The sequence below is a fragment of the Diorhabda carinulata genome, chromosome 3 (assembly GCF_026250575.1).
Source record: "Diorhabda carinulata isolate Delta chromosome 3, icDioCari1.1, whole genome shotgun sequence".
NCBI lineage: Eukaryota > Metazoa > Arthropoda > Insecta > Coleoptera > Chrysomelidae > Diorhabda > Diorhabda carinulata.
Genome location: NC_079462.1, coordinates 18,882,939 through 18,903,761, shown reverse-complemented (window position 1 = coordinate 18,903,761; position 20,823 = coordinate 18,882,939). Strand labels below are relative to the sequence as shown.

General features: G+C 32.9%; 1 protein-coding gene across 2 annotated transcripts; it reads right to left on the bottom strand.

The window, feature by feature from the left end:
• Positions 1 to 877: 877 nt before the first annotated feature.
• LOC130891261 (uncharacterized) lies at positions 878 to 20,529 on the bottom strand. 2 transcript variants are annotated; one of them, XM_057795894.1, is made up of 7 exons: positions 20,225 to 20,529; positions 18,737 to 18,889; positions 14,445 to 14,573; positions 12,600 to 12,701; positions 8,445 to 8,642; positions 2,632 to 2,730; positions 878 to 1,037 (listed from the first exon to the last, which is right to left on the bottom strand). In XM_057795894.1, the coding sequence occupies exons 1-7, from the start codon at positions 20,449 to 20,451 to the stop codon at positions 893 to 895; spliced, it is 1,053 nt and encodes a 350-aa protein (XP_057651877.1). In that variant the 5' UTR covers positions 20,452 to 20,529; the 3' UTR covers positions 878 to 892. The 2 variants fall into 2 exon arrangements, with proteins under 2 accessions (XP_057651877.1, XP_057651878.1); XM_057795895.1 differs by lacking the exons at positions 878 to 1,037; positions 2,632 to 2,730 and adding exons at positions 4,353 to 4,549; positions 6,726 to 6,906.
• Between the last annotated feature and the right edge of the window lie 294 nt (positions 20,530 to 20,823).

The following is a 20,823-nucleotide window of genomic DNA, read 5'->3' as shown; positions in this document are numbered from 1 at the left end:
GGAATAATTTTGATTAATTGCTTTAATTATCAGTATAAAAGTATTATCATTTATGTTGTAGAATACAATATTTATTTATTGCGCTATTGTACACAAACATGACAATTTATATTACATTAAGAAGTTTATCTCTCAGATAAATCAACTTCCATCCATAATTTCGTCGACTTTTTCACCATCATTATTACCAGAACCATAATCGCCAATCTCTAAAGCTGATACGGTCGGTTTATGATAGCTGAAGTAAGGAACGAACAGTTAGATTCGAACCTATTTAAATGTCTAATGAAGACCGCATCAATAGTAGTTTTGTATTTCGTTGGTTTTTATCGTCAGCAAAGTTTATGTTGAAACTCAAAATTATTGGCAATTAGGGGGAGCAGGCATACATTTTCGCCGCGACTGCTCTAGGAGATACATCATGATGATGATTATGAACACAGATGATCTTCGGGGTTGTTTTTGACTCTAACTACACAAGAAAAAGTTGATAAAGTTCGTGCCCCTGTACTCAGTGATCGTCTAATTAAAATATATAAGGTAGCTAATGAAGTAAATATTTCATCCGAACTGATGTATGCATTACTTTGCATGGTAGTTACCGTTATTCATTACTGCTAATTTGAAGCTAGCTCACATCAAAAATTCAAACGGATTATTGTATATATTCAATTGTGTCACATTAGATGAAACTTGGTTACACCATTATACCTCAGAAATATAAAATTCAATAGAAACAATAGACTTCATCCGAAGAACGCATTCCCAAGAGAGCAAATTTCAGCGGATGAGGACATTAGGACGTTTTTATGATACAGACAAACTGTAACCTTTATTGATAATTTTACTTTGTATTCATTAAAAAAATTTCCCAACACCGGATGAAATTTGTTTATTTACAGTACATAGTATTCATAATTTCTTGAGAACTACAAATTATACATGATGGGTTCTTATCGAATTGTTTCAATATTCGCCTCAAACTTTCAGCTTTCCTTGCAAACAGATGTTGTGAATTTAATAAATCATCATAGTATCTGAAAAAACAAATAAAAGTATGAAAAATTACAAGGCGTGATGATAAAACACGGTGATTCATTTCAATAACAACACGTTAAAAAGGTAACATGAGTTGGTATTCTTCAAAGTACTGTACTTGGTTACCAATACATTCATCCCAACTTGGAAGGTTCTCTAGGAATAGTTTTCATTTCGCTCAATGTCAGAAACTTTGAAATTTTGTCATAGCAATAGACAGGTTTTAACATTTAACATGCCAAAACGATATCACTAAAACTAATAGTGCACTCATCTGCAGTACCGACGCCGTTGCTCCGAGTGATAACTTTTGCGATACGTGACAAAAAAGGTTATACGAACTGCCGATCTTGTGGACGCGCCCTGCCAGTTCGTTCCGCATCGTTCAACACATGCATATGAAAATAGTCCTGTCCACTCATTGAAATTGTGCAAGAATAAGAAGACATATATAACTTAAAACACAATAAATATTGAAATCAACAAAGAAAGGATGATATCTGAGAGGGAACAGATTAAATCAAAATAATAAGTTACACTTGTTACACGCCTTCCATTTTGTATTCTGCCTTATTCATTGTTGTTTCAGAATGTAAACAAAAGTTAATTTACTTAAAACATACGAAAATATTGGAAGAACTTGGCGTCATCGTTGAAGGTATGTAAAATTCTTCATAATTTTTTCTTGACTATATCGTGTGTCCAGATATTAGGTGGCCGCATTGTTATATGGAAAGCTAGGTTGGATGCGAGCGTCCGATGCGCTCAGCTTAGAGCGGTAGAATGCTTCTATAAAAATTCGACTTATCTTCAGATTAGTAACAGCAACCTTTGACTTGAAAATGGCTCCTTTATACCTCCGGAGGTTAATTACTCAACAAAAAACTTCTAGTCAACGGAAACTCATTCTAATCTATTTGTATGTTTATCCTGGAAGCTCTTATAATGCCGAAAGATGCATTAGAGTCTAGCTCCCTCATGTATGTGGAAACTCGAATAGTATGTACTTTCTGAGAAAAACCAGAAAGAATTGGATAAACCAGTGTAAACCGGTCATAGCTCCCTTGTGAGACTGATACCAAATAAAAAAAATCGGGTGTATCATCTTATGAGCTCAGAGCATGCCTCGATTGTCACGAGAAACAACTATTTCCGTACTATGACCATCGAGAAGAGTGAAGGATTGGTAACTACTTAAAAAAACTTTAAGCCTGAATCGATCCTCTACCCTCAATATAAATAAGGTTAGGTTAGGTTAGGTTTGGTTAATTTAGTTAAGGTAAGTTTAGATTGTGTTAGGTTGGGTAATGTAAATGCGATTTTTATGTTCTTAAGACAAAATTAACTCGATTGCCTGGATTTCCTCATTGTGTATCTATCTCGTCTCTACACTCTCAATCTAAAAACTTCTTTCTTATAAAATGTATCGCAGAATCCTCTTTTTTAATTTTAAAACCAGTCCCGGGCACTGTAATTCATATTTCCCATACCTCCAATAGGGAGCGTTTCCACAGTCCCAACTTTCTCTAGCATTACTGTCCCGAATTTCTTACAATTACCCCAACACAACACAACTTCATTAGGTATACTTACTGGCTCAAATTATTTCGATTCAAATCCTTCAAATGCAATCTAAGCTCTTCTGCTTTCTGTGCAAATAACGCTTTGGAGTTTAGTAAAGGTTTGTAATTTCTAAAACAAAATTAAGGATATGATAATAAATTCTGTGAATCAATACTAATTTAGTTTATACCTAATATATTCACAATTCGAAAATTTAAAACAATGATGATGACTTTGATTGAAATTTTGATACTTCATAGAAAAATACGTTTATATACAATAATAGGAAGAAAAAAAAGATAAGTTATAGAGTGGGAAATCTCTTGAAATCCTTTATTCTTCTCATTTATTTCAAGATTAACAATTTATATTGACAATAAGACTATGTTTCAAAATATTTGTTCTTCTAAATGAAAAAACATATCTTTTAATTATTGGTCCTAGCATTATTATGGTTCTGTCCTTTTTTTAAAGTGCCTATCCGTCTCGAATGTTGGCTATTATATTGGTTTATCGAAATTTGTTATTGAATTGAATTATGTTCTAATAGTTTTGAAACTGCTTCTCTTATTTTATATACCTTCGCTCTCTTTTATCTTTCTCATCCTTCTTGGCACTTTTGTGTTGGTTATTTTATGTGTCCAAACTATCCGTTGAATTTTTGAATATAGCAACATTTCGAAAACCTTGAAGTCTCTCCGAAAATAATGATCTTTATGTTGTTATGATATATTTGCAATGATACGGAATGAAAATTTGAAGTGGCTATTCAGAATAAAACATTGTTTCGTTATAAATTAGTAAGAATTAAAAAATTATATTTTGTTCTTGAATTCCTAGGACTACATTGCTTCGTTACCAACACCAGTTTACCGGCTGGGATTCATAACATCTTTCTAGTGGGAATTTTGCAGTTATCCCATATAGCACCTGTATTCCTGTATACCTGTATACCTGTAGGTAAATGTTTAATAAAAATTTCATTTTCTGATTCATATAGAGTCTGTACTTTCGGTTTGATGACAGTTTTTGTTCGTAAAGGTCTGCCTCTTTTTCTTCTGCCTGTTGTATTTTTATTAAATGCTTATCTGGTTTTGTTTGTTGCTGGTTTCCGTGATGTATGACATATCCATCTCAATTTTCGCAATCGTTTTCTTCCGTTATGTTCCAAAGGAGTTCATTACTTATCCTATTTGGCCAACAAATTTTTCAGTTAACTTGTAGGAACCTGTTGATAAACGTTTCAATTTTGTGGAACAACTTTCTATTATATTTTCAAGTTTCGCTCATAGCTTTACAAAACTACATACGTAATCCGAATCAAGATTATATTATTACTAAAATTCGCACTACTGAATACTGTCTAATTTCAATATCATTAAATATCCGCATGGTAAATATATTTGAATTTTTTCGAATATGCATTATGATATCTTAGTGCCCTTTCACACCAAACGAATCCGAATCAATCAGAATCACTCTGAATCAAGTTGAATCTGATTGACCAAGATTCGGCTTCGACAGAAATCTCATATCTTCTGTGTGGAGGAAAATTGGCGAAGAATTAAACATTCCAGGTAAGAATTATTCAGGTTGATTCAGCTAGTGTGAAAGAGTGGAGATGACGAATCCGATTCAACTTGATCAAGTGATCCAGATTGATTCGGATTCGTTTGGTGTGAAAGGGGCCTTAGGGTAGTGTGTCGATGAGTTTTGTTTCTTTTCCATACTATTGTGTTCAAATAAAACTCTTTGTTGATACATAACCAGTCTTTTTATTAATAAAAGTATATTGTTTATCAACTTATCTCATTTAGACTTAGATAGGCTTTTATTAGAAGGGCAGTTTTTCGCTTTACATTTCCTGATCTTTAAGTGTATGGCTTCAACTTCATCTCGAATTCTTTTCAAATCCTTTGATGTCAAAATTATAGGATATTTCGACTCTCTGAAAAAAAATTTTTAATTGAAATATATTTGAATATTTATTTTGACGAAGATAAAAGTACTAGTAAAACTTTTTAATGTAGACTACAGTACTGAAATAATTTTCTCAGACTGGCGAAAATCTACCTTTGTTACAACAAAAAAATAGAAAGCCGGAATATAGATTTATAGCTTTTATACTATACTGCAAAAGAGACACAATCTTAGTTCAACGATTTGCACTAATAGTTTAACAAAGAAAATTGCTGTGACCAAAGAAAAGACAATCATATAGATTTCATTGATTTGGAGGAAGCATACGGTACAATACATAAAATTAACGGAAGTATTAGAAAAATCAAAAGTATGTGAAAATAAAATTTAAATGAGATTGAAAACTAAAGTGAATAACCTATCACAGCATCAGTTACTTACGAAAAGGCAAATAGTTTGAATCCAATGCGGTTTGTGAGATCAATAAAAAATATATGAAGTAAAAAGAGAATAATAACGCCGAATAGCAAAGCGGCTAATAAAGTGCTGAGCTGTTCTGTAATTAATTCGAAATTGGTTTGTGAATGCTCCCGCAAAGCCAGAGAACGATTTGAACAGAAATATCTAAAAAAAACTAGCTACATCTGTAATAGCTTTTTTTCTTTGGATAATCCACAATTTCAAAGTAAGTGTACAGCTGTCTTAGTTACAGAGGAATATTATTGGGTAATTTTCCATGTTTATCCTTTTTTCCTAATTCCAATGACAGAGCTTTTTGGCTTCTCTCATAGAGTAGGAAAGGAATGATTTAGACATAATTCCTAGATTAGAAAAATCACATAGTTACATTGTTGGGAATACTCAAGTAAAGGACGAACTAGCAAAGAAGGGGCCCAAATTCCCTTTTGTGGAATCAGCACCGATAAATATTAAAAGAAACTGACGAAAAAAGATTATACCTCTGGGACAATACTGTAGGGCTAAGTCAAGTGAAAATGCTGCTGGAAAACTAAGACGAAGAGATCGGAAAAATACCTTAGACAGACCAAATCTGCACTGAGACTTTTAACAGTACGTTACACCTGATACATCTATAAACTAAAACTGGTGGAAAAAGTTTTTTTGGTTTAGAAAAGAAAAAAAGAACATTTAACTACACACTTGCTTATTTTAATGCATAAAAGAATATCAGGGCTCGACATTTGAAGCGTGCTGAGTAGATCTTAACCTTGATCTGAGATTTATGATGGCACAATGTGGTCTTATACGGCGCAGAGGCACGAACTGCTCAAACGTTTGGAGGCGGTTGGGATGTGGATTTAAAGATCTAAAGTTGGATCTATAGGGATCCAAACACTTGGCATATGAACAAATCATTTGAAACACTCAACACTATAAATTAGAATATTTTGGTCACCTGTAAAGTACGATCTTCAATATGATAGTAAATATGATAGTCACTATGATAGTCAATATGATAGTCAATATGATAGTCAATATGTTAGACAATATGGTGTCAATATGGTGTCAATATGGTGTCAATATGATAGTCAATATGATAGTCAATATGATAGTCAATATGATAGTCAATATGATAGTTAATATGATAGTCAATATGATAGTCAATATAAAGTCAATATGAAGTCAATATTATAGTCAATTTAATAGTGAATTTGATAGTGAATATGATAGCCAACGATCGATTGCATCACGCAAAGTTGAAGGCTAGAAACTCAAGATTAGCCTAAATGTACGCTGGATATATTGAAATTCAGTAAAGGATTTGGCACAATAAAAGGATCAGTTTCGGAACAAATTCTAAGATATTCAGTGCAGGAGGAGGCACAGTAGATCTTTTAGATTTGAGTGAATCGTCACCATATCAAGCATACATACCTTTCCACATTGTTCGATAAAATAATTCACGTAAAGAGAAAATCTATTCATTGAATAAAATGATTTAGACAACAAATGGAAATAAAATTAACTAAATTGCTTGAAAATTTTTGTCATAATACCGGTAATTAGTTAGTTAATCAAGTGCGAAATTTGTAAAAATAACTACTTTTTGACTAATGCATCATTTATTTTTTCTACGAATCTTTTATTCAAATATCTGGATCTTTCGGTCTCTCGACTTTCTAAATATTATTTGCTAAAATATTTGATATCTAATTTAAAATTTAAGTAATACTAAATCTCACTTTGAAATATCACTATTATCTGAAACTCTCCATTTGTCTGTTGATCGAGTAATTTCCTCCGTCGCTTTCCATAGTGTCGTCCATATTAGGAGATTTTAGAATTGACCTATTAGGAGGCTGATTCGTAGTGTCAAACCTTAATTGAGAACTTGTTGCCGTTGTAGATGGCGCACCATACTGACTAAAATAACAGAGAATTTAGATCAAACTGCGTTTAGTGAAAGTTTAGTCAATTTTTAAAATGAAACTTTGTAAAGTATTCAGTAGTAGAGTCCTTACCATTCATTTTGTCAAATTAAATACATACGATAAAAACTGTAACGAATGAGCATGTATAATAAATAATACTATGTACATGCCAAACATTTACTTTTTTCATTCATTACACATATTATCGCACTAACTTCACACATATTTTTTCCAATGAATTTGATGTTACTTGGAAATTTGTGTTCTATATTTTATTTAACGTTTCAACATTCTTTAAGTCTTGCTTCAAGTCTGAATGCTTTTATAGTATACTGTTGTATTGCATATACATACAAGCATCATTTTTTTAATAGTTCTCTTTATAATATTAACGCTGAACAAAAACGATTTGGAGATGAATATGTGGAATATAATTAATAAGTAAATAATGATGAATGAGTGGAGCAAGCATTTTGTATAATGTAAAATATAATAAAAGAATTGATCATGATAAACGATCACAACCAAAACTAGCAAGGAACTTCGAAAAACCAAGGAAGAGAAGAGAAAAATCGGTAGAACCTCGAATAGTACTCGTATTTATATGAGGATTATCCATGCACAAGAAAAGAAAAATATATATAAAAGAAAGATAGAACAAGAAATTCTTGAGTGCAATTTGCCATGCTAGATCAAACATTGTTATGCAAATTTGAAATTTTGAACTCTTTGACTTTGAGCTAGTCTTCTAAGGTTGCACAGTAGGACGGTACCGCTTACAGTTCTTGTGGAACCACATTCGAGGAAATCAATTAGAGACATACGTTGTCTTTCCCAAAAGATATTAAGCATAATCTTCTTTATTATCGTTATTTTGAGAAAATTGTTTGCCACTGGATGGAGTATTAATTTTGAATTTCATAATTGACATATCTTACCTCACGTGTCTTCAGTTACGATTCACACCTTGGCTGTTGTAGGAATCCACTTTTTTGATGGTTTGTAAGCAATTTTAGTACCCAAAAAAATTATTTGATTTGGTAATTCTAGCAACAAATTTTCTGACATATATGTGGAAAACTAATTGAAAACTTATTATTGTGAAACAGCCATTTCTTTAATGATAAGTTTGTTAGTTACAATGTCCATTCTTCTCATGCACTGAAAGCATCTTTTTCTGACTTAACTTTTTTTTGGTCTCCTCAAATTGTAAATTTATTATAATTTAGTATGGAAGTGATCCCATTGTGATGATTGGACGTCGACTGATATGCCGCCCCCGGAAATACCGAAATATACGTTCCTTATTTTCTGAATAGTCCTCTAAGCGTGACATTAAACTAAACAGAATATTGATTGGAAGCAAAAAGAAAGTGATGAATGAAAATAAGAAAATAAAGTGAGGAAGAAAGCAAAAACTATGGAATTACTCCAATAACACTTGTATTCACCGCCTTAAACGTGAACTTTTGCCGAGAAAGTACAATTATGTTCAAAATACGTTTCCCAATACCCCTTTATCGTACTAACCTTCTAGACACATCCGCGTTTCTACTGATTCCTTCTCTGAAAAGATCATAATGCGGATCGGATATTGCAGTACTTTCAAACGGACTATTTTCATTCCTAGGCCAAAAAGAGTCGTTTGTCTGACCAGAAGTACTCTTATTAACAAAACTCTGTGGGTTATTGCTATTATTTGAATATTGGGTAATATTCCTGGACATACTAAAAAGTAAAATTGTATAATTAAAACGTGGAATTTCATGATTAGTAATTTAGTTAAATCATCAACTTCAAATTTAATTAAATTGGAATTGTTGGAACCGTTGGTGATATTCATATTGAACACACGGTTTAGACTACTACTACAACACACCAACACTCACACTTACACTGTCTGACACGCGTTTAGATAACCAACTTATCGTCTTTAGAGACTTAGAGAAACTAAAGATAAACTGTTTACCTTCAGTCTCGAAGACAGTTGAGGGAAACTAAAGATAAACTGAGAGAAATCAGAGAGTGAGAGAAACAAAAGATAAAATGTTTACTTCCTGTCTCTGAAGACGACTGAGAGAAACTAAAGATAAACTGTTTACCTTCAGTCTCTGAAGATGATAACTTGGTTATCGAAACGCGCGTCAGACAGTGTAATTGTGAGTGTTGGTGTAATGGTAGTGTGAATAGTGCGTTAGGGTCTAGAAATTGTTCCTATCATATGTAAATTTAAATAAAATTATAAAAAGATGTTTATTTAACATTAGGACTTAACACGAGACTTTCAGAAATTCGTATCAGACTCATTATTAGATGAAAATAAGTGTTGTTTCAACTTTTTAATACATTATATATAAATTAGAGTTAGTCACATTCATATAAATCGTAAAAATTTTTTGAAGGCGATTTCTTTCAACAGAAGAACTAACCGTATTTAAGAAAGGTTCTAGAAAGATCCGATTCATAAACTTTACTTTCCGTTTGCCGTTGCCGTTTGCTGTTACAAAATTAAAAACATTGAAATGCATAAGACCATTCATATTTGCCGATTGACGTCGCTGTTTGCTGACCGATCTGCCATTGGTGACTTTCAACATAAATGAATTTTATCTTTTCCGGTCGTTCGTTCGTAGCAATAGAAAAGAGCCGATCACATCCGTTTGCGTTTGTCACGTTTGTTCTTACGAAAAAAACTCGTTATTTTTCATAATATCGACCATAAATACGGGATTATAAAGAAAACAAAAAAATATAGTGGGGTGCGAGGAGCGCATGTGTATCGAGCGCATATGCACATTTAGAAAATCTTACGTGCATCTAGCGCACACTACCTGTGTCGAATTCAAAAGATCGTTCGACGAGCGCACAAGAAAATTTGATCTGCCGAAGTGAAGGTTAGGTTAGGTTAGGTCAGCTACATCTGGAATACACTCATACGGCGTTGCTTGTAGCACATCGTGTTTGACTGCAGTTGTTTTCAGTGGATCTTTACACTTGCTTCTTCTTTCCTGAACATACTTCCAGTAAATAAACTCTCCAGTTTTACGTCTAATTAGGTAACGTTATCCACCTAATATAAGTAAAAGTTTTCCTTTAAAACTTAATATCACTTCCATTGCAAGAAATGTATTTAAAAAGAAAAATCACAAAACAACAATATCGAAGAGGCAAGAATATTAATAAATATAGTATATCGGTGCACCAATAATATGTTCACGATTTTAATGTCTACTCTCTGGATGCTAAACAAAATCAGATGATTTTAATACTAATTTCTACGAATTATCCCAGCAGTTGAAAATCCCCAGAGCTACCTGTAGAGTATGTCGAGTTTACCTAGTTAAGGGTATAATATAAAATCCCCGTCATAATTTATTTGACTATGGCTATAATTACATTGATGAGAAAGTATTAACTCTTTGTTACTCTGTTGTTGAGTCTTGTAGAATTTTTCTTCTTTTATTTACGGTAATAACCATTTCAAGCTAAATACAGGGATTGAAGATATCGTCTTTATACCTACAAATGTGCGCTCGATGCACCCTCGTATATAATCTGTGCGCTCGATGCACGCATTCCAAAATTACACATGTCAATAGTTATTTTCCTAACAAGTGCGGAAAGTGATACTTTTCCGCACGCGACTGCAGTTGTCCCGAACGACGCGGAGCGGAGTTCGGGCGGGCCGTCAAGTGCGGGAAAGACACTTTACTCATGAGTTAGGAACATTATTTTTCTACGACCGTATACACAAAAAATTATACCAACCCATTTTTCTAAAATTATTTTATTCCAACAAACATAATAATGTACAAAGCTTTAACTAAAAACTACTAATTATTATAAATATTACTATTGAAAACACAATTTGTTGTATTCTGTAGACTAGTAAGAATTGCCGGTCTAGTGGAGTTATTTGGTTTCAACTGGAAGGTAGATGAAGTCGATGAGGATGGCATTGGTTGCAGGTCGCATAAAGATGACGGCAACGGTTTTAAGTCATTTGGCAGGTAACAGCTCGGAATTAGTTTCATTTGCAGCCTTCAAAATGGCTTCGGGAAGTTCTTCGTCGGATAAATCCATTAATATTATTGTATAGGATTCGGTTTAATATGGTTTAATTTAGAAAAAGATTGCACTTATTCGGTCACGTTTTCAACAACTTTGACGTTTTAGTAACAATTACATGGTTATATAAAAAATATCTGTATTATTTTATATTTTCAAAAAATTAAAAATGCTGCAAAAAGCTAGAAAAGGTTTAAATTTTATTTGATGGACTGTTTCGTAAATATTTATTTACTTGTAGTAACAATAGTTATAATCTCAGAAGTAAAAAACTATCTTATAAGGTCAAAATTTGCATAATTTTCAAAACTAAAATGCGTGCGGGAAAGTGGGTTAAAACGCACGGTCGTAGAAAAACTAAATTTTTAGGTTAACGGTAGTGATCTCAAGTTTATGAATAGGATGGAGAATTTGTTAACGGAAAGTGAATTTAATGAATTGGCCTTTATACTCGTAAAGTAAGTTCCCTTTTAATTTAAAACAAGAACCAGTAGAGACAGAGCAAAAAATGATTACAAAATAATCTACCACTCTTAAGTAGTATATCCTATCACCGTATCTACATTGAATTGAACTATGTGTGACCAATAGGAATAGTTTAAAATACCTCTGCCGTCATTATACAACTTTTTCAATTATCAAAACGATCTTCTTACCGTTGTTACCCATCGCGTTTCACACAAGCACTGCGATATACACCCATCAACAACAGCGAACTTAAAATGCCGTAATGTCTTCTTAATAAAAAGACACTTCCATGAATTCATAGAAATGCGATCGTGACGATCTGGTGGAGAAATTGAACTTAATAGAAGAATATTCCTTGTATTGATAATAATAATGAAATTTATTGATATTTAGGTTAAGCACAATTTGCTTGAGTTAAAGTTAAAGAAAATCAGAGCTTATCATATTGAATGATATGATATGTTTCAGGGCAGTACGTATCATCATTATTAAAAATTTTTACTCTATAGTAGTACTATACTCACTTTAAGAAGTAAATAATGAGGTGAATGTGAAAAAAACACCAGGGAATTCTTTCTCCTTCAATATCTTCTTATTTTTAAAATATTGAAATTGTATTATGATACACGATAATGTTATAATTCTATGACAATAGATTAAAAGATTTTTTGAAAATAAATGCAGAGCTGTTGGTTCAAATTCCCACAGTTAGGCACTCAAACATATTCAAAATAATCCTTTGACATTGTACATGCAAAACTTAATCTACTAACTTTCCTACCATCATTACTGAATTGGCCGCAAAAAACCATCACTCTCAATTAATTTAAATTGTTAGTAATAAGAAAAAGTGAGAATTAAAGTTAAATAAAAATATTTTATTCAATGCAAATAATGGAGTGGTTTCTTTGAAATAAACAGTCAGCTATCTAAAAATATTAGGAGCACCTGTTCTATAACGACACTTTGATTTGTTATAGGGGTTACGTAAATACGTAAACTGAGAGAATATGTAAACTGTTAAAATTCATTTCTTTAAAACTCGCCCCTGTATCTCAGTTTTGCGATCGGAATTTTGTGATAGTTTTGATATTCCTCGAGTAAAAATAAATGAAATATAATAATGATCATATTCTAACTTTACCTTACCTTAAATCAGGGTTGTAATAAGATCCGCTCATATTCATTCTAGGACTTTCGTTCCTTCCCCAACTTCTCGTGCATGGTTGAGCTTCTTTTTTTCTGCATTGACTAAAATATAATAATTATGAAAGTTTTTCCGAAACAAAAATAAACAGTTAAACTTCAAGCTCTTAAAACAATAACGTACTTATTTATGGAAGTACCTCGACCTATCAAAGGTTATGGACCCACCTTACCTATCTTTTCCCAAATAGTTCCGAGGTGCCAACATTAGAAAAAGAAGCTCGAGATATAGATAGAACTAAAGAAGGTAAAAGACCATGCTATTATGTAAAATATAAATAGGAATATCAGGAATATTGTTCAAATATTTAATTTAAAATGACACTTTAATCGTATGTAATCCAAACTTAGCTTTAACAGAAACCACTTCAGAGTATTTTAGAGTACTTTTCTTAAGAAACATGTCTACTCGTTTACCCTCAATTATTGCATTTAACTTAACAAGAAAATTCACTGCACTCTCCATTCTGTATTTTAATGTTTTTCGTATTTATTTACACTCTTTCTATTCGTGTGGTGAATTAATAAATACGTTCCCTTATGTTCTTAATTTATTTACACACTACATAATACATTTATAATAATTTACTTATAAACATTTATAAATATCACTTAAACAATTTCTGCGATTACTTTTACTAATTCGTTCTTTTCACTACGACTATTTATTTAGAACTAAACTAACTGCGTTTACACAAATTATCTATATACTTAAATAAAGTTCTAAAACAAAAAGAAATGAATAAATAATCTTTGCTAGATTTTATTTGAAAGAAATACTATTAATAAAACGGCCTCTAAAATAAAAAGTTCTAAAGGGAAACATCAAAGGCGCTTCCGCTATTTATAAAAATGTGAAAGATGCTTCCATAATAACTGGACAGGGCCGGCCTATAGAACCATTTTGCGAACTTGCTCGTAACAGTATAAATTAGGGTATTGGAAAAAAAAAATAAAAGAAACGTTGCTCTCACCATCAACCTTGAATTAAACTGACAAGGAGGACTGATTCCTAGCAGAACAAAGGATTTGGAGGGATACTTTGTCAGCTCCTCTCTTTTCGATCTACTCCTGTGATTGTCGACATACACTGGTGAGAGTCTAGATGATCAAGAATGTATTGAATGATAATTCAAAATATAGGTACAGAATAATTTGATTGCAATAAATAGAAAAGTTTAATTTTTATTGGGAGAAAAAGAATTACCACTGATGTTAATGTTAATTTCTTCCTAGCAATTTATGGCGCAACAAGATTGAAGTATCCTTAAACCACAAACTTATACTTACAAAAAAAATATTTCTCAAAAAATCACTCAAAACGTCACAAAGCACACATAAAGATCCTTTAGGAACTCGAAGGAGAAGTATCGTAATTAACCACAAATAAAAGAAATAATCATCAGGCTCCAAATATAAATTTCTTTTATTTTGTCCTATTTAACACCATCCTTCTTATGTTGCCTCTCTTGCACTTCATTGGCTGCGATTTAAAATCCTTTGGGACGGTCCATAACCTTTAATAAATCGATGGGTAATACCCGTAATTGTGGGTGTTGGTGTATTGATAGTGTATTCGGATAAGAAATTTCAACTTAGCGACCTCTAAGGGAAATTTTCAGCGCTTGTTTATTAAACGAGATCAATGTATATCAACAAAATTATAAATATTTTTGAAGTTCCAAATGAGTACTAAAGACTAATATACGTATTTTAAGTAAAATTTTTAAATAACTAGTACTTGGTTATATCAATATTCATGACTAAAAAAATTAACCAAATGCGTACCCTTCAAAACTACAGGACGATATATTTTCCTGAGAGCAAACTTTTTTCATCAGAAACACAGCAGGAGTATAACTGGTTGTAGCTGAATTCTGTTGGTTACAGCTGCACATACTGGGAGTTTTTTGGTTTCTGAAACGTTTTTTTGTTAATATTTATATTCTAATATTTTGATTCCAACAAAAAGATGAAATCTGTGTTTATATCATACTAATACGCTGCATTAAATTTCCAGTTTAAGTCCGAGAAATAATATATAACACAAAGTCGGTAAAGTAATTTTAACGACAGCATAATCTATGAATTACTAAGAGAATATGGACAAGTAATGACAGTTCTCCCTTTCATGAATTGATTAATATTGACGATCTGATCTATTGGACCGAAACAAGTGTAGCTCTCCATCTTTCCAAAAAAATCGTAATAACCCATTTTCAAATAGAAATTCTGGTAATATATCTATTCACGGTTAGAGTTCTGAATACGGGAACCCAACGATTGTCTTCAAATTTTTACCATAAAACAAAAATCAAGTACAGCTTTCTTATTATCAGAAATTACATTATTATCAATTGGCAGTAATGGCAGTGCACGTCGCACATAAAACAACATGTGCGAGCGCGGACGGGGATATGAGCGAAAACCGAAAATGAAGCTCGAGTAGGTGCGTCTGACGTCGAATGCACTACCCATTAGAAGCAACTATTTCTGAACACCAGCAAATCCTTATCTAAGACACAATACCCACATATAGTTATCCACGCCCGGAAAATAATGGCTATGTTTGGTACAAACTATTTGTGCGGACAAACGTTTTCAATAATGAAACTAAGAAAAAATTGTCTTCGTAATAGGCTTTCGGATGACCTCCTTTTTTCATTGTTAACAATTCAGCATCATGATGAAGTCATGCAGAAACAAAAGCAGTTCCACGTGTTCCATGTCATATGTTTCCACAAAGACCAGCGCTCCTCAACCTTTTACTTCGCGGCTAACTTGAATTCAATTAATTGCAATTGAAAATGTTATTTTTTATTATTGCACAATAAATTAGTGTTTCAGAAAAATTAAAACAATATTTCTATTTTACTAAATAATGTAGTGCTACAACTTGGCCCGCTATGTATTTCGTTTATACTTATATCATTTGTCAATTACCATCGTCAACTATTAAGAATTTTTACTTCTAGCAAGGAAAGGGGATGAAAATTTTGTTTCCTTACTACTCATATTCAACTACTGATATTATGTACCTTTATTTAGATTTTTTATGACACACGTAAAATCCTTCATCCAGCACCTTAATACTTTATGCTTTATAATCGTGGAAGAACTATACTTTGTTGTAATAGAATCGGATATTTATCTACAGAAAGATATTGCAAAAAGCTTAGCAAGAATATGACGGTGCTAGATGAAGAGTTTTTTATGTCATAAGAAATCTAAATAATAGACGCTGAAAATACGTGGTTAGGTTAGGTTAGATTAGGATAGAAAATATATTTTATCCCCTTTTCTTGCGAGACGCCATAAGTCCTTCTAGATTAAACCAACTCTAATTAAACCAACAACTCGCGTTTCAATAACCACGTTAATGTCTTAAGAGACAAAAGGTAGAGTAGAGAACTTGGTTTTCTAAATGCAGGCACTGTATTTTGAGTGTTGGTTTAGTACAAGGTGTACCAAAAGAAGATTCACATCTAAAAACAATTTTAGAATAGTAATTATTACGGAAAAAATGTTTGCTACGTATAAAATACATTGCTTGTGAATTTATTTCTTAAAAATGACATGGCCAAATGGAAACCGTTGCGCTCACGGCATTCATTTCAGCGAGGACTAAAATTGCCTATGACGGCTCGGCAGGTATTCTCTCCGTGGTGGCTGTCATTTCGTGACGGTTAATGTCTATTAATTGTGTCGGGGTTTGTTAGCGCAAACTCTAGATTTGACATATCCCCACAGGAAAAGTTCCTAGTTGTTAGATCAGGACTAAATATCAACTCTCATGTAGATCAATTTGCCAGAAAAAATTTCACGAGTTCACGGTAGAGATCTATTGGACGTGTGTGAAGTTGCGATACCTCTTGGAACCAAGCTCTTCAATTATAACCATTAAAGTTTTGCAGGTAATTCACGAAGAAATCGTCTAATATCTGCACATAATGCTCTGAATTCACTGTAAGTGTGCGCCCCTTCCATATTCCAAATAGTAAGTGCCTATAATTCCTAGCACTGATATCGCAGTCCAAACGGATGCTTGTGTTTTGGATTAGTTGCACTCCAGTAGCAGCGATTTTGCTTGTTGACATGTCCATTAAGGTGAAAATGAGCTTCATCCGAAGACAAGATGTTCAACAAGTTAAAAACACTCAATCGTTTGGTTTACGTCAAGCCTCTGACCAGCATACCTCAATTCTTGCAGTAAACCGAGTAACACTGTATACATTTTTGACTGTTCTGAAAGACCCCGGATTCTCGTTTATCCAGTGTTGATCCGGCTTCTTCAAACTTCTTGACTTATTTTCCAATCATTCGAGCTCCTGGCGCATCAATTAAATGACGAACATTACGAATATTGCAGAATTTTCTATGCGTTACAGTTGCCGAATTACCGTTTTATAAAACGCACGCACTCACAACGCACAGTCCACTCCCGAGACACGCTGCATGGCCATTAAGTTTCCAAGAGCCATCGATCCATCGAGCCATCGATTGACATATCTCCCTCACTCCTCCGAATAGCTGCGTTCACTTAATAAGAAATACAAAGGTGAAGTTTCTTTTCAGACACCTTGTAGTAGCAGCAAATAGTATGCCCAGTATGAATATCACCAAAGGCTTCAGAAATTTCTTAAATTAATATGAGAAGTTTACAAACTGTTTATACTTCCGAAAGTAACAATATTTGTATGAGACAGATAAAAAAACCTGCAATTTCCACGTAACAAGTTTGATTTCTAATTACTTGTGTACATATTCTCGTATGTACGAAGATGTATTGATATCTAGTTAACCTAGAGCAGTTCCATGCATAAACAAAATATTGCGTTACCATAGCAACGAACAATAATTTATTAGAAGTGTCAGTGTAAAGTTTTACGTCAAAAAAGTAAACCAGAGTCACGCAATAAATTAAAAGAAAAAAGATGTCCCCCGAAATTGTGAAAATTGAGCCATCATCGAGTACCTGTATTTAAAAGGGTTAAGAGGTAAGCAGATTTACGAAGATATGTTCAATACCCTTGATGATCAACGTCCTTCGTATGCGACCGTGAAAAATTGGACTGCAAGCTTCAAACGAAGTAAATTTTCCATTCAAGATGATGACCGATCGGGAAGGCCAGTTTCTGTGTCAGTCCCCGAAAATATCGATGCAGTTCATGACATGATTTTATCAGACCGTCGAATTGGGCTAAAACGGATATCTGAAGCACTGAATATTTTATACGAACGTGTTCATCATATAGTTCATGTCAATTTGGACATGAGAAAAATTGCTGCAAAATGGATCCCCAAATGTTTGAATGTTGTGTGCGCAAGGGTATAAGCATCGCGTTCGATCTGCGCTCGATTTGAAAACGATGTAGACTTCTTAAACCGAATTGTTACTATTTATGAGACTTGAGTGTATTTCTACGATCCAGAAACAAAGCAACAATCGATGGAATGGCGATACTCTGGGTCTCCTAGACCTAAGAAGTTTCGTGTACAAAAATCTGCTGGAAAAGTTCTTGATTCAGTTTTTTGGGATTGCCATGGAATAATCATGACTGATTTTTGGATAAGGGTAGAACAATAACTGGAGATTACTATTCGAACACGCTATTGAAAAAAATTAAAGAGAAATCACGCGGAAAGCTATCCAAAGCTCTTTTTTTGCAGGACAACGCCACTGCAAACAAATCTCATGTTGCCATGCAAAAAATTCGTGATTTAGGGATTGAATTACTAGAACACCCCCCTTATTCACCAGATTTGGCTCCGTCCGACTATCATCTCTTTTCTCAACTGAAAAAAAGTTTTAAAGGTCGTAAATTTTCTTCCAACGAGGAGGTAATAAAAGCTGTGGAGGTCTGGTTTGCAGAGCAAGAAGAAATATTTTTTTTTGAAAGGTCTAGAGACGTTGAAGGGTCGCTGTAATAGATGTATCCAATTAAGAGGAGAATATGTTGAGTAATAAAATATTTTGACATTTTCTTTTTTTCCATAGTAGGCTAAGAATTTTTCAATATATTTTATTTTATAAATATAATTAATCTCCACCAACAAGGGACTAGTTTAATTCAACTTACTGGCACTCATCCATTTGTTTTCTAAGGAGGGTAGAAGATTTAATCAGAAAATTTTTTTGTGCATGGTAGTAAGCTTCTAGATCTTCCATTAACTTCTCAATATCACTTTCATCGTATGGTGTTTGACTGGCTGTTTCCATTTGTCTCCCGCATCTGAAACAAAATATGATTTCAAACAGACTCCGCACCGTAAAATTCACGCACTTATTTGATAAAATAAGAAAATCCACTTGGGAAAAATAGTTGCATTCAAGCCAGTAGCTTGAACATTAAAGTTCCTAATTGGATCCAAAAACTTTTTGGAAGTCGACAGAAAGGAATAATGAAGGAATGCTGAGTACTCAAGTTCGCTGAGTTTAAAGAAAATGCTGCTAGCGAACTGGCAATTTTAGCCTCTGATACCAACCAACAACTGGACAATGATGTCACCGAGTGACCAATAAATTACATGAGGCTGAGAATTCATCTCGCTATTTGACCTATTTATCTATTGTGTGGACTGTTCACCACTCAGATAGCAACGACTTTGCGAAGCTATGCGGCTTACATGTTCTGATTCTAAGGATTGTATACTGTAGACTTTGTTGATAGACAGCCTCGCACAAAAGTGTTCGATTTCTTATTTTGGTTCCTTACAGCAACAACTGAAGCTATCGCACACAGACAAAAATCTATACATGCGTTTGTTAACAAAATCAGCAAAATGGTCTTACTTTGAATTAAAACATCACAAAGCAACAACTAAACAATGAAATTTCTTCATTTTGGCGATGGTTGACAGTTTTTATTAAATAGGTGATAGCCGAAATTTTCCTTAAAATTATTTGAATCGGCTTAAAATCAACATTTTTTTAATGTTAAGATCGTTTTGACAGATTCCACAATATACATTATATGAGAAAATTTTGGATATCTAAATGGATTACGCTTCTATCGACTTTGCTGATGAATATTCTGACAAAATGCAAAAATAAAGATGCTTTTTTTAGAGGCAGGCAATAGTAGGGGTTTAGCTACAACCAACTATTTTTTTTTAACTTTAGCTTGTCTTTGCTTAATGAAAGGACCTGTTGGTTCCAGTTAGTGGAATAAAAAAGAAATACCTTCGATTATTTCAGATCTGGGGTTTTACTACATGTTTCTGATTTCCTCTTGGTGGGCATAAAGTGGCATGGAGAAGTTCTAATATCGGAAATTATTGCTCACGCGGCTATACGGTATTAGGAATAAAGGGAAGATATTAGTGGGTGAAAGTCCCAGATTACTGGATATACACTGGTTCTTCGATGTCTTTTACTTTTGACAAATAAATGAAGATGGAGTTTAATGCTATTGTTCAAATTAAGAACCAATATTTGCTCATCTAGATTTGAGGTTGGAATACCAATCTTAACAACATCGCTTTCAGATAAGATTTGGTATTTACAAAATTGTATAATGTATTCGAGATAATATCAACAAATAAATATGTATTCTAAAACGACTTACGGTGCAATTGATTGATGATATCCTCTATCCGAAGAATACGTATTAATACTCTGGTCAATTTTGGAAGAATAGCTGGAAATGTTCGATTTTTTAGCAATAACTATTTCTTGACTCCGGTACTGCGATGGAATTTCTATAACTGTTGTATCATTGTTATCTAAGGTTCCTTTTGGTATTATTAGTTTTTGCGTCCTGTTTTTCTTTGATTTGGATCCATTTTTACTCATTATGAATTTAGAATTTTTCGAAATGAAATTTGATGATACATGATTTCAATTTATTTTGACTGACATAATTGACATCGTTGTCGTAATCTATACTATTAAGATCATAACAACGTCAGTTTATTTTCAAAGTTTGGTTATGAAAATGAAATGGGATATTTAAATATGAAATCACCCCCTACAATTTCGTTAAAAACAAGATAAGATGAATAAAATGTTTTATTTAGAAAAAACAAATAAATTTCCAAAGTTATTTTAAAAATAAAATATATACCAAGTGGACAACATATTGATAATTGTTTTAAATGAAGCAAATTTCTCTATTTTTACCTTCTAATCTCGAATTATTTAGCATAGTATCCTTGTTAGAAATGA